This window comes from Parasteatoda tepidariorum, chromosome 10 (genome assembly GCF_043381705.1).
Source record: "Parasteatoda tepidariorum isolate YZ-2023 chromosome 10, CAS_Ptep_4.0, whole genome shotgun sequence".
Classification (NCBI taxonomy): Eukaryota; Metazoa; Arthropoda; class Arachnida; order Araneae; family Theridiidae; genus Parasteatoda; species Parasteatoda tepidariorum.
The window spans coordinates 33,114,896-33,139,872 of record NC_092213.1 but is presented as its reverse complement, the minus strand read 5'-3'; the positions used below and the strand labels follow the sequence as shown (position 1 = coordinate 33,139,872).

The window sequence follows — 24,977 nt, the reverse complement described above, 5'->3', positions numbered from 1 at the left end:
ATAAATAAAAAAAACTATGAATGTAGATATGGCACTTTATGTTTGGTTTTCGCAAGAAAGGAGGTCCAAGGAAAAATATTGTCGTCATTGAGTAAAAATGCAGAGAACTTTTATCCAGAATGTCATAATGTGACCTAAATCGAAAATTAAGAAGAGTTTGTAATTCTTAGAAGAATCAGTTCAATAATGGACCATTACATTGGTACCTTTTAACCATAATAAGATGCAATTTTTCTGAGATCTTTATAATGCGCCATGCTTCTGTACAAGTTGAGCACTACTAGCTGCAAGTTTGAATGATATTATAATTTAACACACTCAAAAATTACAATTGTAGCAATGTTTTAATTTTACGTATAACGTATTAAGTTTTATTTGTATAATATTTAATATTCTTTTTAATTATTATATTGTGTTCTGTTTGTATGATGTGTTTATAATATATGACGAATGATGATTATTGATGTATAATAATGAATGATGCATTACGTATTTCGATTTTATGGAATGTCAAAGAATAAAAATGTATTTATAAATTTTATAATATTGAATGATTGAATTGGTTTTAATTTTGCAATTGTGTTGTGCATAATATTGGATAAAGCACACTTTCAGAAAAGCAAAAACATTTTTAATCATCTATTACATTTTATATATTTTCATGGCTTATGTTATATTTCATATTTATGTATAATATTGTGTTTAAAATATGTTCTTTTTGTTATATGTACTTGTTCAATTTTCGACTTTGTATAATATTGTAATGTATAATATTGTGGATAGTGCTTACTTAGTACAAAACAATAAATGATAGTGTATTTTTATCCTATAAAATATTGTCTATATTTTATATCTAACATATTTATGGATTTTATGACCTTAAATAAAACATATTTTCTTTAAAAAAAAAACTTCTCTTTAAGGACTGGTTTTGGAACACTAAGAAAAATTCCACTTTTAATTGGAAGGAAAAATCAAATTACTTTGATCGAAGCTCGCTTCCAAAAACTACCTCTAGGGCAAACTACTTACAAAAATAAAAGCTAAAAAATAAAACGCGTTAAAGAACATAAGCTACGAAATATAATTAAGGTATAAAAGAATTTTCTAAAATGTTCTCCTAGCATCAGAAAGCGCGTAACATTAAAGAAGCGCTTTTTAGAAAGTTTATTATTTTGGCGATCTGTACAAACGATCTTCGCCTTTAACCATTTATTAAAAAAAATTTCTCTCTTAAAAGAAGCGCCAAGTGTAATAAAAAATACGTTTTCTTAAGCTAAGAGAAAGAGCTGAGAGAAAAAAAAGTAAATTTTTAAATGAAAAATGCTACGAAAATTTCTCGTTTGTTGTGAAAATGATAGGCTGCAAAAAAAGAAAGAAAAAAAAAACTAGTAAAGAAGACTTAAGACCTTTCTAGTGCATAGTTGGAACACAAAATGATGTACATGCACTGTCTTTAATAGGAGAATCCCTAGTGTTCATTATACAGAACGTTTCGTATACTTCTTTGGGACCCTCCCCAATTTCTTTACTTCTTCCACCCTGCTCTACACCCCCCAGCCTTATTTTCTTTTCCTCTAAAAGCGTTATTACATCCCCCCCCCAAGCTAGTATACCGAAAAATACATCTTTTTAAGATACCGAGGGGAGGGGGCTAAAAAGTGAAAGAAATGCAAGTCTAGCTCATTTTAGACGAATTTTCGAGCTTCCGTAGGGAAAAAAATAATTTTCTGCATTATTACGCACTAAGCATATGGGGGGATCTTCTGAGTTAAAAAAAATATTTTTTTCCTTCATTTTTCCTTCTTTCGCCTTCTTTTTTGGTGCTGCCATTATCAGAGATATGTTGTTAGCGTGTTGATACGAAAAACTCGGTTGGAGGTAGGGAAAATATTTTTAGGCAGACATTCTTTTGAGCCTAAAAAACACAGCAAGGGGTAGGTCCGAGATTAAAAAGTATCGTCATTTCTACAATTATGCAGGAGTCGGGAAGATTCAATTATTGTAACGTTACACGCTGTCATGGGCCCGTAAAGTTAGGAAATAGAACGTCATAAGAATTTTTCTTTATTTATCTTTTTCTTTCCTAAACAATGTCTACCATAAAAGGGAAACTAACAAAGTGTTCCCGGAACGAAGATTAAAGTTTGCTTTGTGCATCAGAAAGTCGCTGCAAATAATGAACGTTGAAGTTGAATTTTAATCTTGAAATTGTTTGTCTTGTGCATAAAAAATTCCAGTTCCATGACTTTGGAAATCTATGCAAGTATTCTTTCTTTAAGAAAGAAATGGTATACTCAAAATTAATATAATATAAACGGCATATCTTTATTTATATCACCAAATTTTGGGTAGCTAGATTGCTGATATACGTTCTCTAAATTTTTAAAATTTTAAAAAAATTGCTTTTAAAAATTCTTAAAACTTTATATTCTCCACACATTGAAAAAATTTCATTTAGCGTACCATACATTATTTTTTATAACTGGCATTGAACAGCCGAACTAAGTCTGTCTATCAATGTTTAATTTCGTATCCTTGTAATTTTGGACCCAATTTAAAAGACCTAGGAATTCCTGGATCAAGCATCGATACAAACTAACCTTTGTGGAAGTCTTTTTTAAGGAACCAGTTTGCTTTTGCGTTACATTAAGAGGAAAACCTCAAATGTTTTGCCTAGTTGCAAGGGGATTCTAACACATGATCCAACTACCACAGAAGATATTTTACGTCAGCACTGTGGTCAGTGCGAACCGAAAGCAGAATTCATATCAACCAGCCATCGCTAATATTCGAATCTGGTTCACCTCATTTAGAGGTGAACGCTCTATACCCTGAGTCACTACGGTTCGTTGAAATTTTTAATCAGATTAATCAGTGATACAACACTTGAAAAACTTTATAGTTTGATCAAAAAAAAAAGAGAGAAAGAAGGAAAAAGAAAACAGCATTTGTCAAAACTAATATCAAACAATGCATGAAACATACAAAAAAATTTTGACAGTGTGAACAATAACTACATTTAAAACAAATCTTTAACTTTTGTACTCAATAAATTTCTATATATTAAAAATTAATTCTGCCTTAATTTGAATCCTTAATTTACTCAATAAATTGGAAGCAAGTTAACTTGACTTGCTACAACTTTGAAAATGACTGGTTTAAGACTAGTATATCATCTATGCCTAACGAAATATTCTGCCTGTTTAGAATTTAAAAAACTTTGAAGAAGACCTAATGTTTGTTGGTTTACGTGGTCATACGATACAGCGCTATTGTTCAGTTATCTTGTGTATACTGCTTTTTAAATACCTAATAGAAAATGTACAATCGTCTTTGTTCAATATAGCATAAAAAATATTAATAGTTAGGTTTAAATCATGATATTTTAGCTATACGTGACAAAGTTGTCTTCTATACTATACAAATAAGATATTAACAGTATAAAATAAAACAGTGAAGGGTTTTGTTCAATAAAATAGCATTAAATAGTATCCAAAAAATGTTATAGTTCAAATAAACCGCACATCAAGGGTGGCAAATCGACTTTAAAATCTAGCCCTTTTCACTAAATTGTTGGATTTAACTATAAGATGTCATTGAAAACTTTAAAATTTCAACGAAAAAGTTTCTTTCTGTTATTTCATAATATGAAATAATTAGAAAAAAAGTATCAATTTAAAATAAGATTTCAAGTTCAAAATGTGTTTTTTTTTCATGTTTACCTCTCTGTGTATTTTACCAATTTTTTTAAAAAATTGGAGTAGATCAAGAGAGGTTAATTAAATCACAAATCATTTCACAAATTAACACTTTCATAAAAATCAACGTAAAGAAATTAAATTAATCAATTAGAAAGTTTATTATATTACGGAAAAAGCAATTAGTATAAATCGTGATGTTTTGATATTCATGATTTCACGATATTGAAACAATGTAAGCTTATATAATGATTATTAATCACAACACGTGATCAAAAGTTTAACGAAAAAGAAATATTTATTAAAAATGTAATTCATTCAATGATTACTTTGTTCTTAAAAAGTAAAATATAAATAAATAAATAAGAAATAAAAAAAAACTATGAGCTGAAGTCAATTGTAATTTTAAAAAATGCATGAAAATTTGATTAAAGTTTTAAAATAATTTTAAAAATTTATAAACGTAATTGCTAAATTAAGTTGCCGCATTTATCATAAAACAGATCTACTAATAACTCAATAGCGCGGTATTTTTGTAATACTGCGTTTATTTTACGCTTTAATTATGACCGAAAATAGTATTGTGACATTAAAATTAATATTTGGGAATGATTGAATTGTATTATAACACATAATACAATTTAATTTCATTATATGCAACAAATAAATAACAGGGTAATATATAAGTAGAAAATCAAACAATAATCAAAGCGCACTTATTTATTAAATTACTTATTCAATGCCATCATTTTTCTAAAAATTTTGTTTTTGCCATCTTAAAACTTAAAAATAATTATTGTTTTAGTGGTATGACGTGGATTTGGATCTAGTGGACAGTAAATTGAGAGATTCTTTTGTCTTAAGTGAAGCCGACAATGAAACTGAAGTATTTCTTGAGAATAGCTTCGAAAAATCAGATTGGCTGATGACTCAAATATTCCACGCTTTGGCGAGAAGTCTTCTGTGTTGGTTTATGACAAGAACGTCTATAAATGGGTGAATATTTGTTTTGATTCTGCTTTAGGAAAATAATTTTCGAAACAAAGCTTGGTCATTGATTTAATATGGCCAAATTTACTCTATTTTTAATTTTACTTAGTTTAAAGGCCGATAGAAAGTTTTTTTTAAACGGAAACAAATGAATATTTTAATTTATTACAATGCAACATTGTGTAAAATAACTCACCCATAAATAAAGATATCAGGATTTAACATTTTTCTTTAATTAGAAAGTAAATTATCATACGAAATTTGTTTTACATGAACAAACCTATGGAAATATTGCATATTTTGTGTTAGGCAAGAAAAATGTTCCGTGTAGAAAGCATATATTGGTTTATGTTAATAAATTGAATTTTTATCCGAAAAACAATTGCACTATTTAAAATTTCTGAAAAATTTTGTTTAAAAGAGGTTGATATTGGTGAATTGATTTTTTGTCTATAGAACAGTAGCACAAATAAAAATTTCCCGAAACATTTATGTGTAAAAAGCTTCTGAAGATTCTTATTAGTCGATTATATTATTTTATCTGTAGAATAATTGCATTAAATATTTCCTGAGAACAAATATGAAAAAACTTTAAAGATAAACTTTTGAAAGTTTTTTATGTAAATTTATACTAAAGTTTATCATTTATTGAACAATAAAAAAAACTATTATGTCTATTTTTTTAAAAGTATAGCATTATTAATTCTCCATTAAAAATACGTTCTCAAATGAAACTTTCTGCAACTTTCTACAAATGACTGAACTTTTCTGAAATGTTGTCTGAAACTTTCTACAAATAGAAACACTATTTCTTGTTTTGTGGCTCAAAAATAAGCAAAATATGTCAGGATGTTTAAAAAAGTCAAGCAGTAACATTTCAAATTTTCACAAAACAAATAAGGAAGCAAATTTTAAGCACCAAATTTAAATTGGCATGTAATGTGAATATTTTTTTGCTTTTCTCTGAAAATTCTTGAACAAAAATAAAACGCATTAGATTTTTTTTTCTCGCTTAATTTTTCTTTTTTCCCCTTTAAAAAAATAAAATAAAAACGCTCATTGAATGTCAAGAAAATCCGGCTTTTTAATTAATGCCTGCTTTGGTTATAATAAGCAAAATATTATTTGTGGATAGCATATTATGGAGATGTTGTTTTGCTATAGAGAAGTACAAAATCGTTTTTTTTATTGGTTATAAAAACATATAGCAGTAGCACTTATAAAAACTTTCCAAAGTAAAAAAGGCAAAGGTTTTTGATATTGAGACTTAATTCTTACCTTATTAAAACAATAAGAAATACTAGCTATCAAATTTCCATCATTTTTTTTATGTAACTTTTCTTACCTGAGCAGAATTCAATAACCTCTAAAATTTTAGAAACTGGAATGCTTACTCTCAAGATGTCTTTTAGTTTTTTTTTTTAAACAAAAAAAAAACCAAGAACAGGTAAGTGCAATTTATACGCCATTGNAAAATGTGTTTTTTTTTCATGTTTACCTCTCTGTGTATTTTACCAATTTTTTTAAAAAATTGGAGTAGATCAAGAGAGGTTAATTAAATCACAAATCATTTCACAAATTAACACTTTCATAAAAATCTACGTAACGAAATTAAATTAATCAGTTAGAAAGTTTAATATATTGTGGAAAAAGCAATAAGTATGAATCGTGATGTTTTGATATTCACGATATTGAAACAATGTAAGGTTATATAATGATTATTAATCACAACACCTTATTAAAAGTTTAACGAAAAGAAAATATTTTGAAAATGTAATTCATTCAATAATTACTTTGTTCTTAAAAAGTAAAATATGAATAAATAAATAAAAAAAACTATGAGATGAAGTCAATTGTAATTTTAAAAAATGAATGAAAATTTGATTATAGTTTTAAAATAATTTTAAAAATTTATGAACGTAATTGCCAAATAAAGTTGCCGCATTTATCATAAAACAGACCTACTAATAACTCAATAGCGGGGTATTTTTTTAATACTGCGTTTATTTTACACTTTAATTATGACCGAAAATAGTATTGTGACATTAAAATTAATATTTGGGAATAATTGAATTGTATTATAACACATAAAACAATTTAATTTCATTATATGTAACAAATAAGTAACAGGGTAATATATGAGTAGAAAATCAAACAATAATCAAAGAGCACTTATTTATTAAATTACTTTCATTTTTCATTATTTCATCATCATAATTTTCATTCTACTCATTTTTCTAAAAATTTTGTTTTTTTGAAGTGAAATAGTCTTAAAACTTAAAATTAATTATTGTTTTAGTGGTATGACGTGGATTTGGATCTAGTGGACAGTAAATTGAGAGATTCTTTTGTCTTAAGTGAAGCCGACAATGAAACTGAAGTATTTCTTGAGAATAGCTTCGAAAAATCAGATTGGCTGATGACTCAAATATTCCACGCTTTGGCCCGAAGTCTTCTATGCTGGTTTATGACAAGAACGTCCATAAATGGGTGAATATTTGTTTTGATTCTGTTTTAGGAAAATAATTTTCGAAACAAAGCGTGGTCAGTGATTTAAAATGGCCAGATTTACTCTATTTTTTATTTAACACAGTTTACACAAGTTTTTTTTAAACGAAACAAATGAATATTTTAATTTATTACAATGCAACACTGTGATCAAAATAACTCATCCATAAATAAAGATATCAGAATTTAACATTTTTCTTTAGTTAAAACGCATATTTTCATACAAAATTTGCTTTACATGAAAATGCTATGCAAGAGAAATGTTCTCTGTAGAAAGCATATATTGGTTTATGTTAGTAAATGGAATTTTTATCCGGAAAACAATTGCACTGTTTAAAATTTCTGAACAATTTTATTTAAAAGAGGTTGATGTTGAGGAATTGACTTTTTGTCTACCGGACAGTTGCACTAATGAAAATTTCCTGAAAAATTTATGTGTTAAAAGCTTATTATGCTTCCTAGTAGTCTATAGGATTATTTTATCTGCAGAATAATTGCACGACTAGATATTTCTTGAGAATAAATATGAAAAAAATTCTTAACTTTAAAGATAAACTTCTGCAAGTTTTTAATGTAAATTTCTACTGAAGTTCATCATTTATAGAACAGTAAAAATACTTTTTATGTCTTATTTTATAAAAGTATAGCATTAATAATTCTCCATTAAAAAAAGTTCTCGAATGAAACTGGAGACAAGGTCTGAAATTTTCTACAAATGGAAACACTATTTTGTGTTTTATGTCTCAAAAATAAGCAACATTTGTCAGGATTTTTAACAAAGTTATGCAGTAAGATTTAAAATTTTCGCAAAACAAATAAGGAAGCAAATTTTAAGCACCAAATTTCAATTGGCATATAATGTGAATATTTTTTTGCCTTTCTCTAAAAATTCTTCTTCTAAAAGAAATTTTTGAACAAAATAAAACGCTTTGGATTTTTTTTCTCGCTTAATTTGTTTCACCTTTAAAAAAATTAAATAAAAAAGCTTATAGAATGCCAAGAAAATCCGGCTTTTTATTAAATGCCTGATTTGGTTATAATAAACAAAAAATTATTTGTGGATAGCATATTGTGGAGATGTTGTTTTTCTATAGAGGAGTACAAAATCTTCATGTTTTTTTTATTGGTTGAGCAGTAGCACTCATAAAAACTTCCCAAAGTAAAAAAGGCAAATGTTTTAATATTGAGACTTAATTCTTACCTTATTAAGACAATAAGAAATACCAGCTATCAAATTTCCATCATTTTTTTTTTATGTAACTTTTCTTACCGGAGCAGAATTCAATAACCTCTAAAATTTTAGAAACTGGAATGCTTACTCTCAAGATGTCTTATAGTTTTTTTATTAAAAAAAAAGAAGCAAGAACAGGTAAGTGCAATTTATACGCCATTGCAGATGAAGTGAAACGTAAACTAAAAAAAATTGTATTTTATTTTAATTTTCATTTCATTCTGGAATTAAAAATGGTTGCTCTAACTTCTTCATTTCCAATTCTAGAATTATTTTTTTTCCATTTTCGATTCCAGAAATTTATATCTAACTCGAGGCTTAAGTAATTAAATCTGAGAAGTACTAGCTACTAAATTTTCAGCATTTTTTTTATGCCTTTTCTTATTAAAGCGGAATTTAGTAAGCTCTAACGTTTTAGAAATTAGACTGCTGACTCTGAAGCAATCTCTTAGTTCTGAAAAAAGAAACAAGATAGGTAAGTGCAGCTTATACGCCATTGCAGATGAAGAAATGAAACGTGAACTAAAAAAAGTTTCTGAAATTATTTTAATTTCATTTTATTCTAGAATTAAAAACGATTCAATTCCAGAATTCTTGTCAGGTTCGATTCTAGAAAGTATTGTTCATTTCAATTTTTTTCTGAAATAGAAAATAAAATAGATTAGCTTTCAAGTTATAATTGAAGTTGATTTTATCATTTTTAATAAATTCGGTTGAACAACGTTTAATTCTTTCCAATCTTTTGTTATTCATAAAGTTTTTTAATTTAAAAAATATGTAATAATAAAATGAAAGCGGTTTGTAGTGCTATTATTATTAGATGAAGATATTAATAATAATTAGAATGATAAAATAATAATTGGAATCTAGAATTGAAGAATAGAGCGTTTATGGGATTTAACAATAATTTTCTTTAACAAAGAACTTATTTTTAAGCTAAAATATTTCGTAAAAAAACTTATTATATGTCTTATTTTTTATTTTTTTACTCAAGGAATGAGGAATCATAAAATGTATCTGCTCAATAGGAGCAAAATCAGTCTGTCCAGTTCAAATTAATTTCGTATATTGTGTGTAGAGAGTGTATGAGCATACTGCTATACGAGCATACCGCACAGGAGCTAAGCAAAACTTTGCATAATGAAACTTTGCATTATCACTATTGTACAATTATCGAAAATATAATGAACAATTATCGAAAGTAAAATGTGCTGTTGTCTAAGTTTCCAGCAATTTTTCCACAACTTTTTACCACTACATCGTTAAGTTTCTCCTGGGACATATCGAAATATAGAAACACTATATAATTTTTAATTTCATTACGCATAGAAATTCTTCGACTTAAATAAAATTTCGGAACAAAGCGAGAAAAGCTACAAATGGAATCGCCTTTTTTATTTTGTCCGACTACAAACATTAATTTGACAACTTTTGCTCGACTACAAACATTCTGTTCAACTACAACGTTTCGGGCAGTACATTTTATCCGATTTTGTCTGCAAATAAAATCAAAGGGACTGGTCTTTTAAGTCATTAATTTCTTTTATTATTTTTTATAGGAATTGAAAACGTTGAATTGACCAATTAATTTTTGCTTGCTTTTTGACAACCAGCAGCCAAACTCAGACTTTTTTTTGTTAAACTATCAGGCTTGTTTGCACAACTGTTTCTTATATGCTCCTTGAATTATAATTTTTTTTAAAATTATAATTAAAAAAAAAGAAAAAACTATAGACTTACTGTAATTTTCAGCTGAAATTCCTTGACAATATGAGTGCCAGCAATTTTTTTTTACTGTTTTTCAGATTTTTTGAAGATCAAGTTAACTTGATAGCTAATGTATTCGCTATTAAACCGTATATTGTATCCGACTGGAACATAACCGTAAAAAATCTCGAAGGCAGAAACATTGCTAAACCTGTAATACGAAAATTTCGGATTCCGTTATTTGTCAGATAATCAGTTGCTCGACTACTCGAATGCATGATTACATTTACCCGACAGCTCTTTTGCCCGACAGGTATGTTTGCCTGACAATTCATTTTCTTGGCACATACATTTGCACGACATTAGATTTTTCTCTACATGCAAATTTTGAGACAATTTATTTTCCCGACAGATACGCTTGCCCGACAGGGAATGAAAATGAGTATAGGATTCTTTGCTGGCAACTGTTTAAACTCTTAAATAAGACTGGGCTACTTATGTCAAGATTCTGTCTGGCAAACGTACCTGCCAGGCAATAGAGCTGTCGATTAACCAATTGTCGGGACAATGCACTAGACTCAAAAATTCAGGTCTAGAATTTCAAAACGAAACAGTAGCATTAAAAAAACATTTTTTCTCTCTAAATTCTCGCTTATGAAACAGTCAGAACAGTTTCTCAACTATAATTAGTAAATCATCCTAAATATAGCAATCTACACTCGTTAAATATCTATATTCTGAAAAGCTATACAAAAATGACTCCATTTAACAAATCGCATTTTACTTTAGTGAAACCTAATTATAATATTTCAGTCGAAACTTTGCAGTTTAAAGAGAAGTTTTATTTAACTTCTTTGATGAAAATCCTATGATGTCTGGAAAACTTTTAAGGATTCTTCTAAAGTCAATATAAAAGTGGTGTGTAATAAGAAATCTGTTTTTTTTCTGTACCCTGTAGCAATTCTTCGCATTTCATTCAAATCAAATTTACAAGACTTTTATTAAACTTTTTGATAAGTTTTTTCCTGAAACCTCAGGTAAAATTTTATTGAATTTATTTATGAGTTTTAAAGAGAAACATAACAGTCATTATCTGAAAATAGCAATCATCTATTAGAATTTGTTATGATATCTTTTGATATGTAAAAAAAAATACCGAGTACAAGTAGAGTTTTGAAGCATTTTATCTTATATTAAAAAATATTTCAAGAAACGGAAGTGGTATTGATTAGAAAACTTTATTCGCTTAAAAATTATACAGATTGGCTATAACAGTCGACATGTTTCAAAGGGATCAAAAATCAACGCCAATTATCAAGATTTGTTAGACGTGAATGAGGTAAACTAAAAGGGATAAACACTTTTTTTCCATCTTATTCACGTCTGGCTAGTCGTGAAAATGAGCGCCTATTTTTGAGAGCTTGAAACATGTTATATACAGCCAATTTGAATATTTTTTAAGCGAATGAAGTTTTTTAATCATGTAATTTTATCTTATAACAGTTGCAAGGGTTTTTAATTTAAATACATCAACTGCCATCAGAATCAATGCTTCACACAATCCAATTCCAATTTAGTTCTTTTTTCACCTTCAATATCATTTTTCTAATTTTCTTGCGTTACAATTTTTTTATCGTTGGTAACATCCATATTTTTATTTGCTTGAACAATTCTTAAACGTCGCATATTTCATCAAAATCAAGAGATGAAAAATTTTTATATGAAAATGTTCTGCAACGTTCCGAAAATTATATTTTTTTTCCTTTTTAAATTCTTGAAAGATTTTATAAATTGATGAACTAGTTTATACAGTTTGAACTTAAAATAATAAAAATGCCTCACATATTTTATCCAATTACAACATTCTGATATATTACGATAAATACCGTTTTAATTCATTTCTAAATCTTTGCATTTTTTTGTATTAATTAAACATTTTAAATATCTCATCCCTAGTAAAATGTCTATATTCTAAGCTTACATATGCAAAGAATATAAAACGTTCCACACCTATTTCCTTAAAATATTACATTCTAAAACACCCCCAAAAATAATATTTTGATTTTTTTTCTATGTGTTTGCTTTTGAATTATTTAACTATTTTCAATTCAAGCATTGAGAAAAAAATATGGTAAAATTTACCGTGTTTCTGGCTTTATGGGGACACTAAAAAGCTCGCTATTTTTTGCCAAAAAGCTTTGGTTACGATTTTGGTAATATTAACAATAAAATATGGTTTTATAATATGTGATTAAATAGGTAATTGTGGTAAAATTTAGTTATTTTATAATGATACCTTAGGACATGGCATAAAAATGATTTTTTAAGTTAAATTTACTTTTCAATTTTGTATTTTTTACTAAATGGGTGGTAACTAGAATTTCCGGTAAACCGTTACAATATGAACGAAAAGTTACCAAATTCGAGTTTAAATTCCGTATATTTTGGTTTTATTAATTAGAATTATGTTGTTTTTTTTTACAAGAAATATTATTACCTTACAAAAAAATTTTTCCTCCGTGTAGACATTAGATGAAAAAAGACATAAGATTAGGCATAAAACCCTACATTTTGAGCATTAAATAATTCCTATCATATTACATCAGAATACTGAATTCTTTAGCATTCCAAAAAACAACGATAAACTTTTCTTTGAAAACAGCTTTGCTTATGTTTTTGAAGTAATTAAACATTGGATCCTGACAGTAACCCTACGTTCTGAACTAAAAAATAAAAAATGCATCATATATTCCTTCGAAATTCTACAGCATTCTAAAATGTGTCGTTTCACGTTTCTGTCCCATCTGTGTCTAGTCTGATATCATTATAAAAATGGATTTCGATAAATATAGTTTATTTATGATTAGATTTGATGTTTTAAGGAATTTTTTCCAAATGCTGAATTTGTATTACACCGTTCGTTTTAACGCACGAACATCACAGAATTAAATTATTTTCTGCTCCAGAAAAGGCATTTCACACCAGGCGCTTACAATTCTGTCTCCTGATTGGCTGCCTTGTAAAATGAAGAGCCCGAAGCGCATAATGCGAATACAGTTTTTATTAGATCATACTCTGTAACTCCACAATTCCTCCAATGTCAGGGGGGGATTGGGCAAAGCAAATACGGGGGAGAATTTAGCAATTATCACGAATGGATACATACAAGGAGTGAGGCACGAAATATCATTGATTTCTGTCACGTCAATCGGGGAAAATAAATTTAACTTGCGGGGGAGGGATGTGCTGGTTTGGCTTAAGGAGCGCTTGGGGAAATATGAATATTCGAGAACAAAAAAATATATCGTATTACTCAGAACTCTCAAGTGCTTGTGTAATCTGGTAAGTGAATAACTAAATAAACATAGTGAAAATAATTATGCAAATTTCGGAAGCTAGCGAATGGAAAGCAAGATATAGAAATCTATTTTGTTCTCTGCGCTGTAGAAAGTAATGAAACTGGATTTGTGTTGTGCTATGATTGCATACTGGTGTTGTTTATTGATAACGCAGAACCGGTATTCCGTGATTTTGAAAAATGGATTTGTTTGTGTATTTATTTGTTGGCACGAGATTTAGGAAATCTTGTTTACTTTGCTGTTGGAGAATGCAAAATCGTTTTACTTTGGATGGTTATGGAAGAGTTAAAAAATATTGTTACGTGTTTTTTTTTTAAATTTAAATTAAACATTCATGCGAATAAAAGGATAAATTTGTTTTTCTGAGAAATGGGGGGGGGGTGGAAAACGGAGACAGTAATAATAAAAAACAAAGTTAACTCCAACATGATATTTTTAGATGCTCTGCTCTAAAATCATCTTTTTGAGTAATTTTTTAGTGTGTTTTTTAATTAATGAATGATTAAAAATGAAGCTCTTTTTATGTCAAATAATACATTATTGACACATTTAGTATGAATTTGTAAAAAATCAAATATCAAATCATCAAATCATGTTATATTGAATAATACATTATAGACACATTTAGTATAAATTTGTGCTCAAAATTAGGCTCTTTTTATGATATTTTTTAAAAATATTCCTATCTCCCCTTATGTTTCCCTTTATGGAAGCAAGTTACAATTCTAGAAAAAGAGCAATCAGTATTATCTAAGGCCAGGATAGCCTGGTCGGTAGGGCGCTGGGCCCATATCAAAGAGGTCGTGGGTTCGATCCTCGCCGGCCGAAGACTCCCCGTGTAGTAAATGGTGACTACTGCACGTTAAATCTGTCGAGTCTCAAAGTCCTCCATGTTCCCACAACAAATCAATACCTCTGGGGGTACTGATCCAGGAGTTTCCTTGTCTTCTGGATTGGTTCAAAATTACAAGGCTACGGAGTTGAACGTAAGTAGTCGTAAACCCATGAAATTGGGTCGGCTGTTCAACGACGGTTATAAAATAAAATAAAATCAGTATTATCTGAAGAAACTTTTTCTTATTTTTATTGTATTGGAAGAAACGACACAAAAACATTAAATTACTAGCCCTAAAACGATGGAACTGTAATTTGTCAACAGCTAGGAGTGATTCATACCAACATGATAATGAATGTAGAGTGGTAACAGTGTACAAAATAATCCCAGCATAGTAGATTTGAAACAATATACGAAAATGAGCACATCATGGTTGTGAGCGTAGTTTGGAAAAATTATACAAAAGAAGCTCATCAGGTTTGTTGGCAATCTCAGCGTGATTGTGAGAGTAGACTGGAAACAGTCTGCTTAACTATCTCAGCATGACTGTGAGAGTAGGCTGGAAACAGTCTGCTAAACTATCTCAGCATGGTTGTGAGCTTAGACTGGAAACAGTCGCTTTAACTATCTCAGCGTGATTGTGAGAGTAGCCTGGAAACAGTCGGCTTATCTCAGCGTGATTGTGAGAGTAGACTGGAGACAATCTGCCAAACTATCTTAGCATGATTGTGAGCTTAGACTGGAAACAGTCTGCTAAACTATCACTGCATGGTGGGGAGAGTAGTCTGAGAACAATATACAAAACGAGATAAGCAAGTTTGTGAGGACAGACTGAATATACTATGCAAAACGAGATCAGCATTTTAACGAATGCATGCTGAATATAAAACGAGCTCAATATGGTTGTGAGTGCAGACTCGAAACAATATACAAAATAAGCTCAGCATGGTTGTGAATCCATATAGATTAAAAACAGAATACAAATCGAGTTCTACATGGCTGACTAGGAAAAAAGCATACAAAACAAGATCAGAATGATTATGAGAGCAGACTGTGAACAATGTACAAAATGAGCTCAGAATGGTTATGAGCGGAGAATGAGATCAATAATTCAAACTTTAAATAGTATTAACCGTGTACTGAAGAAAGTTTAACAAAGTCTGGAGGTTCTAGTCTCGATCTGTTTCCAAGATTAGTCGAGAGCCGTTTTGAAGAAATTGATCTCTCGATCTCAAACGAATTGCAAAAGATAATGCAAATTAGGACCATTTTCTTTTGTTGATTATGTTTAAACTGTTAATATGCTTATAATACATATCAATTAGTTGTAATTGCTTCTTGCATTATTTATTTAAATATTATTATTGATAATATGCACGTTTAGTCTTATCAAGCATAGCTTGCTTAACAATATTCGAAACGCAGAATCGAGTTCTATTCTGCGTTTCGAAAATGTTCTTGCAAAATGTTCTATTTTGAAGACTATTTTCTCTCGCATTTCCTTAAAGATGTTAACCTCAACCTCACACGCGACCTCAATTCGATTAACGGCCCACGAAAGCACCCCACAGGATGTGTGGGTTTCCTTCAAAAATAGGTCTTTTTGCCCCCTCTTCATCTCGTTTTCATCTGTCAATGAACTTGATTTCCGTAAAAATGAAAGTTTTTGCCCATCTTCCTCAGTTCTTCTTTTTTTCTTTTTTGTATATGTACTGTAAATTTTCGAAATCTGTAGTAAAAATGCGAAATGTCTAAAACCCACCCTTATTTTGCCCTTTTTATGGACATTTTGTATTCTTTCTACAAAGTTTAGAGAATACCCGATCAAAATTTAATTTCGGCTTTTTGCTGAAACTTACAGTTAAAACCCGTTCATACTGCAGGTATAACAATTAAGTAATTGAATTACACCAATAAAACTAAGAGAAAATCATTGAATTAGAAAATCAGTTGATCAAAGAATCGTATGAATAAGCTTATTAATAAATCAATGAATCATAATTTAGAAGATCAAAAACTGAGCGAGCGGTAGCAAAAATACTTACGATTAAGAATAACGGATCAACCGACTAAAAGATGAGCGAATGGACAAATCAGCAAATAAATTAATCAGTGAATCACGGAATCAGCTGGCCATGGTATTAATAAATCAGTAAATGGGTTAATCACTTGAAAAACCAAACCGAAGAATTTTTGATTTTTCGACCTACTAGATAGTTAGTTCATCAATTCACTGTTTCATTTATTTGTTGAATCGCTTAATTGTTCATTTATTGATTTGCTGACTTATTGTTTCTCTGATTTGCTTATTTATTGATTTGATACTCCTTTGGCCTGTTAACTTGTTTTTCAACTTATTCATTGATTCTATGATATTTGCTGCTTGATTTTTTGGCATATTAATGAATTAATTTGCTTTTTAATCAGTTTGCGATTTCGTTTCTTCGCTGATATATTGATTTAATGTTTAATTGATTCACTTATATTTGTTCATCGGCTGGCTTATCCGCTTTAGTCTACTTATAAATTAATTTAATTGCAGAATCAGTGACTTAGTAGTTCCTTTCAGTTGAATATCGGATGTGATATCATTTTAAATAAAAACTTATCTGTTAATTTATTTACTAAAGTCAATGATTTTGTAGCTTTTTAAAGTTGGATATTGGATGAAATATCACATAAACAAAATTAAATAAAACATATCTATTGTTTTATTTACAAAGTCAATGGTTTTGTAACTTCATTAAGTTTGATATTGGATGTAATAATACAATTAAAAAGAACTTCCATTAATTTAGTAGAAATAACTGACAACAACAACGTTTTCAGAAGTTTCTCTTGGTTGAAAATATAATTTTTTTCAGCAAATGTAAAGCAAACACTCCAGACATTTTTTTTTAAAAAACCTTAACCTCTCATCGAACGCCCAAATTTTAAAAAATATGATTCTTAAAACTTCGTCATTCAATAATCAGTTAATTTAGTAGAGTTGCATCCTTTAGTAGAATCAAATAACCACGTTTGAATAAGTGGTATATTAGATTACTTACCATGCCAAATTGAAAAAAATAATTGAATTTAGTAGATGAATTGAATTTTTTAGACTGGGATTTATTTAATAATTTTCAAAAGATCAAGATTGGATGAAATGCAAATTAATGAAGCTAATTCATTAATTTGATTCCGTTATAGTGAAAAATGTTTAGCAACTTCTAATATTAGATTTCCTACCACAAAGCGAATCCATCAATTTTATAGAATAATAATGCTTAGAATTTAATAACTTTTTAAAGTTGCTTATTGGATGAGATTCCTTAAATAATAATAAGATATTTATTTGATAGTTTCTAATATTGGATTACTTACTATTAAGCGAATCCATTAATTTATAGAAGTAAAGTGTGAATAAATAAATAGATTTTTAAAGTTGCTGATTGGATAAGATTCCTTACTTAATAAAAGCTATCTATTTAATAACTTCTACTACTAGGTTACTTACTATAAAGCGAATCCATTAATTTAATAGAATTATAGTGTTAAGGATTTCATAGATTATAAATGTTGCTTATTGGATAAGGTTCCTCTGTAAATAAAAGCTATCTATTTAATATCTTCTGATATTAGATTACTTATTATAAAGTCAATCCATTAATTTGATAGAATCATAGTGCTAAGGATTTGATAGATTTTAAAAGTTGTTTATCGGATGAGATTACTTATGAAACAAAAGTTATTTTTTTATCTATAGATAAAATACTATCCCTAAGACCTAACATTTTTTTATTCGTTTAACTATTCCCCTTAACTATTTCGTTTAAATTCAAAGGCATTCATTTTATTCTTCTCACGTTACTTCAATACTAATCCAATATTTTAGCAGCGATAGTGAACAAATGATTCGATAGAGTTTTTAAAAATTAGATCTAAAGGCCGGGAGGAAGTTCTCAATGGTAGATAAATAATAACAACAACAATGGCAGCAGTTGGTGTTGGTTTAAAATGGAAGCTCGCGCACCAAATGCAAAGCAAACACTCCAAACTTTCTCTTCAATTTCCGTTCAAACATTTTCATTTTAAAAACCTGAAACTCAAATCTTCGCCATTCAAACCTCCACCCCAAAGTATACGAACTCAGTAATAGAAAAGAAGTAAAAGGAACGAAAAACTAAACAAACACACCACAAAATGCCAAAGTTAAAAAAAAGAAGTAAAATATATTTAAAAAAAAAGAAAAGAAACAAAATCCCTGAAAGGGAAATATCTTTATTCCGGATTCAACCACAATGCAATTGCTCATTATTATGATCGGAAAAATTCCCTATGCCCGTTAGCGATACACATTCGACCCACCCCCTTTTCCCCTAACTCAACCGCCCCCACAACCACCCCCACTTGCGGTATTTGTGGAGAAACGTATTTTTCTTATATATCTTTGTATCAGACACCTTTTATATCGACGGTGGATTTTTCCATAATATATATCTATATATGGTTATCCATTATTTGAATTTTTCGATAATTTCACTTTGGCCTTGTGATCTCGCTTTAAAGCTGTCCTTGCCTCCCTTAGCCCTTTTCACCTGAAGAGGGGTGGGGCAAATTGAAGCACACATTCAAGCTTTACACCTGATATGAGGCACGACTTCTGATTTTTTCCTCATTATGAGAACCCGGGCATTTTTCTGATTTTTTTTCCTTACCAAGTATGGTAATGAAATATTAGCATATCAATGCAGAAAACATGGAGATCTGTATAGATATATTTCAATCTTTTATTCTTTGAAACTTCTCCTTTTTACGTCTCTGTTTTCATTTCTGTTTTTTTTTCTTTCTTTCATTTTGATATTATTATTATAATTTTTCGTTTGTTGTTGTGATGATATTTGAGCAAGAACAAACAAAAAAATAACTGAACTCTGTCGACAAAAATGGAAAAAAGAGAGAACTGAAATTGAAATTGTAATTCGCAAAAGCAAACAAAGTTTGAACTAGGTGAAATCTTGGCGCCCTTACGATCGCAGTTTTTTTTAATGCATTTGTAATAGCCAATAAGGATTTGAAATATTCGCTTGGCGCTTATCCAAAAAAAAAAAGAAAGATAGATACTGCTTAACAATCATAATGCTTTTAAGGGCACTGCTGAAAATTGGTCAAATTGAATTCGATCTTAAGTTATAACTACGAACATAAAATTTATTTATTTTCTACATTTTCTAAAGCTATTATTTTCGAAATCCATTATCTCTTATTATTTCGAAATATCTTTTGTTTGTTCTTAAATATAATTGGATACATTCTTGTTCAATTGAATTGCGTTCATCGTTTTCTTTTCTGTTCATCTATTTTTTGATATTTTTTGGTAATGTTTGATTTGGTATATTTAATATACTTTTACATTTAATAGAAACTCGTTTTAATTTTTAATTTGAAATGAGGAAAAGCCGTAAAACTAATGCAATTAGTTCATTTGAATAATAACGACTATTTTATTTATAATATTGGACTTGTAACTGCAGAAAGATAAGCCATGTTTTCAAATTGTTAGCGAGATGACTTTTGTGTAAAAGCGCCAAGATTCGAAATATCTTTTGTTTGTTCTTAAATATAATTGGATACATTCTTGTTCAATTGAATTGCGTTCATCGTTTTCTGTTCATCTATTTTTGATATTTTTTGGTAATGTTTGATTTGGTATATTTAACATACTTTTACATTTAACAGAAACTCGTTTTAATTTTTAATTGGAAATGAGGAAAAGCCGTAAAACTAATGCAATTAGTTCATTTGAATCATAACGACTATTTTATTTATCATATTGGACTTATAACTGCATGAAGATAAGCCATGTTTTCAAATTATTGGGGAGAAGAGTTTTATGTAAAAGCGCCAAGATTTCTACATCAGCAGTTTTTAAAAAGAATTCGGAAAACTTCAAAAATATTTACCTGGAAACTATAAGAAGAGCGGATTGATGTATAGGTTTCATCTTTGAAGGAAAGGTGGCTTATAACTTTACTGCCCCAAAATATTTTCATGGAACTAATTTTTTTTATCAATAATTGTTAAAAATGTTTTATTTTCAAAGTGTGCCTAAAAACATTTTTTTTTCCAATGGCAGGCACTGAATTTTGAATCTTTTGCCTATACTATGCCAGAATTGTTGCTCATTTGGCGTTACCCAGTGGGCACCTGTGAACCAAAGTCACGGAGGCGAGCAACATTGCCCACGCCACACTGCCACAAACCCGTTTATAGGGTGGGCCACATTCACACATCATACACACACACAACAGAGGACAGCACAAAGAGAGAGAGAAACATCCATGCCCAGAGCGGGATTCGAACCCGCAGCCTATGGCTTCGCAGTCAGGCACGCTAACCGCTCGGCCACCAGGCCGGCGTGCCTAAAAACATAATTTTCTATCATTTTTGGCTTTATTAACAGCATTAAGAATATTGTTATTTATTATATATAAAAATTATTTGATAATAGTATTAACTATATTATCATTTCATACTTAAATGGAGCATTTAACTGGCTTATGGAACATAAACGTATTGTTATTTTTTTATGTATGAAAATCGTTTAATAATAGTTTTAACTATACGTATAGTCATTTGACATTTGAATGGAGTGAGGCTAAAAAACACACTCTCAGAAATAAATTTCTTACTTTCGACAGTTCAGCAGTCTTTAAACTGTATTTCGTTAATTTTTATAATCATTTCGTCACGAAATCAAGCGATTTATGACGAAACGCGAACTCTCAATTATGAGACGAAAATGTTTCTTCAACTCGAAACTTCATCGTAGTGCATTGTGGGTGTTTATCAACTAGAATGACGAAACTAGAATGAAGACTGGACGATCGAAAATAAAGTGACGGATGTATGGTGGTCAAGGAATTGACCTTGTACTTGGAAAGGAAGGTCCCGGGTTCGAATAACACTTCAAACATGGGTGTAATTTATCTCTCCGTCGTTCTATTTGTCCTAAAATAAAAATAAAAATAAAAGAATTTGAAAAAAAACTCGTAGTATCCAATCATTACTAATGATTGTGACAGTGATATTCATAAATGACATTATTCCCCCCGTATAGTGTTCAGTGATTGTTGGAAAACTTAGAGGCATTAGAGTCTAATGTGTCGAACTTTACTAACAATCACTTTATCATGGGCACTATACAGGGCGATCAATGTCACTGTCACAATCATAAGTTATGATTAGACGTTACGAGTTTTTTTTAATAGAATGATGAAATATTTATTTAATTTTGACGAAATTTGTCTCGTATTTTTTTTATTTTTTTGAATTTTTTTTATTTTTTAACATTTGTTTATTATCTTCCAGATTGCGGCTACCCCTTATATTTTGGGTGTCAGAAATCCAAATCCGTCGGGAAAAAAAGCTAGTTTATTCAGAGAAAGTACGTTTTCGTGCCTGATTTCGTAACTTAAAATATCGTCTGCACTAATTAAATAGCAGATTTGAGGTTAACTCCGAAAACCCTTTAGGTTGAGTCTTAGAATGTGAAAGATCTGATCATTAGATCTAAAGTTATTTAGGGTGGTCCATTTTTTTTTAATTTTGCGCACTGTACAACCAAGCCGAAGGTGAGTTAGAAAGCTTTATATATTCCATTCTCTTAAAAGTTCTAAAACATAGCGAAATAAACAAAAAGAGAAAATTAAAATTACCGATCCACTGCTATTGGGACCATATTTCCCAAATTGCAACCCTTTGTACCATTGAAATTGGAAATAAGTATGTCATGATGTGCTATTGCGGCTGCCACTATATAAGGCTGCCTAACTCACTCTAGACTTGGGCGAACAACTGTTGTGGTTAAAGTATCTTTACGAAGCAGGAGGTACTTAGTTTGAATCCTGCCAGCAGCCAATAAACACGCATTTTGAATATATGGGGTTTTAGAATTCGCCTATTATTTGTTTCGGAACATAGCTGAAACATTTTTTCTCAATTTTGAGAAACCCCTTTTTTACTGTCTATTAATAACTTCTGTTCTATCGATGCGCCTACTGATGATAACAATTTTATTTCTAATATCAATGAATTTTATTTTAAATTTCAGTTTTTTGCTTTGAATTTCTTTCAATTACTTTTATTCAGAATTTCAATTAGATTTATTCAGAGTTTCAAATGGTTTAGTTGTGAATGTTAATTACTTTGTTTCTGAATTGCATTAATCATCTCGAAATACACCCATATCGTGCTTTTAATATTTTAGTATCAGCAACTTGATTTTTTTCTAAAAAAAAAAATAGCAAAATTATTTTCTCTCACTTCAACTCTTAAAGTAGTTGGGGGTTGGGGGAAGAAAAGGGATCTGGGATTTCGTTTCTTTTTAAAGAAAAAGAATAATAGCAGTGCAGAAGAATCCACGATCGCTGCCAATTATACTTTTGCTCTCCAAAAAACGGAAAAAGCTCATGGCTTTAAATCCTCATTTGCATGAAAAGTACTAAAAGAGAAAAAAAAAATTAAAACTTCTGACGAATCTCGATTTTTTTCCCTCTCCAATATCTTTTTTCCCGCCACCCATTCCCAAGTTAGGTAATCCTTTTCTAAAGCATCCAAACGATCTAATTTGCATAAAACTCCACTGCAAGAACTTCACCCTTCTCCACCCCCGCAGTCAAAGAACTTTTTCCCGTAGAAACAGAGGGAAAGGCTATTAAAAATTTTCTCCCTTCTTCCCTACTCCTTCCTCGACCCCTTTTTCCGACCCAATGAGAAGGCGGTACTGAAGCTTGTGTTTTAAGTTATGTGTAAAAGGGGGGTGTCACATTAAGCAAGGGGGCTCAGAGCGGTGCTTCTTTTTCAGTCGCCATTAACATAAAAACTTGGCGAGCCAATGTCGCTGAAAAGTGACTTCATCTCTGTTGGCATACCATTTATACTTTTAGGCGATAAACACTAGCGAAGTTAGATACATTTCGCTTTATTTTTGTTTCATTTAATCTTTTTTCCGTGGCATTGCTTATATTTTTTTTATCCAATAGAGTGTCTCGCATCTGCATTCGTTAAGTGCGTTGCAGCTAATGGAGCTCCATCTATTCAGAAGTTGGAAAGGGTTGCTTCCTCTTGATTATTATTTTTTGTTTCGTTTTTCTTAAATTTTAGTTTTGAATAACTCTCTAAACTTCGCCAAGTTGGCGAAGTGTTTGCTAATTATGAGGATCGGTATGTTGCTAAATGGTATGTGAAAGTCAATCAAAATTGAACTTTTCTGTAGTAGTCCGAATTTTATTTATAATTAAGTGAAGTTGTCTAGAACTTTATTCATAAAAGTTGAACTTTTGTTTTTATGTTTTGTATTATTAAAGAATAGTTATTTTTGAGTAATGTATATGAATCTAAAACGTGTTAAGTTTACTGTCAAAAAATCTATAATTTTTTCCTAAATGTTAAAAACATGTTTAACTAATGAACTGGGAGCAAAATAACGGAATAAACAGGTTTTCTTTCCATTAGTTAAACGAGGCATAGTTAAGAAGTAGTTAAGTCTTAAATTAATTGGATAATATAGTCTGCTGACATCTGTTTCAACAAACAGTTTCATAGTACTGTTTACAAAGATGTACTCGAGTTTCCAGAATTTCTACTAGAAAACAACATAAAACACTAACACACCTCTTTTACATAGGTTGGGGTACATTTAATCGAAAAAGTGCTTTTGAACAAATTGAGAACATATTTTTTTTATTAAGTAGCTATAAATAAAGAAGATTTTGATTATATAATGATGTTTTGAGACTAAGCAATATTAGCTTTACATACGAATAAAGATTAAAAGGCAATTTGCCACAATTACTTTGCTCGAATTAATTATACAATAGTTTATAAAACTGCACTACATAAAGAAAATTATGGAATATGAATAGAAGAGTAAGAGAAAATGAGAAATAACGAAAATTTATTAAAATAGTATATTCTTCAAAATTTCTTATTTCTCAGAAATTATTTAAATAATTTTTGTCCTTCAAACTTTGAATTTCAGAACTACAAAATTACGTAGATTAACTTAAGGCAAAAGTCTTGTTCCTTATATAAGTAACTTGGAAATTTTTTGACCATTTCAACATATGCCGTATACTTATGTATATATATATTTTTGGTTAATTAAATTTTTTTCATATAGATATGACAAAAATTAAAAGTAGCAACAATAATCAAACTTTTTAACGCTTTCTTTTTTAAAATCTTATAGGGTCCATTTCTATATTCCTATTGGTAGTTACTATTAAAAAAAATCGATATTCCGATTTTTTGTATGACTTTTCGATTCTCATAAAGAATCTGATTCTTTATAGGAAGTGCTAATTGATACGAGACTAGCTCTAATAATTGATATTTTTTCCTCGAATTAATTAGTAAGAATAAATTCCTTCAAATTAATTCACTGAGAGGTTTAATTTATTTCGGATGCAGAAAAAATATTGCAAGAAAGTATGTTTTTTTTTTAAATACTTATCAATAGTTTGAGTAGACTAATTTGTGCTAAATTTTAAACCCTTAACATCTTCACTACTGAGGAGTAAAAGAATGTAGCATATATATATATATATTGTTTNTATATATATATATTTCACAGTTCCGAATTTTTATTTTACTGCCATAAG

At 29.5% G+C, this 24,977-nt stretch overlaps 1 protein-coding gene across 3 annotated transcripts in view; it reads left to right on the top strand.

The window, feature by feature from the left end:
- Window positions 1-24,977, top strand: part of LOC107451897 (protein-L-histidine N-pros-methyltransferase) — a 376,215-nt gene that overhangs the window by 59,174 nt on the left and 292,064 nt on the right. For all 3 annotated transcript variants that reach the window (XM_043038695.2, XM_043038696.2, XM_043038697.2), the window contains exon 3: window positions 4,507-4,697. In XM_043038695.2, coding sequence (XP_042894629.1) covers window positions 4,507-4,697 — 191 coding nt within the window. The remainder of the gene's footprint in view (window positions 1-4,506; window positions 4,698-24,977) is intronic.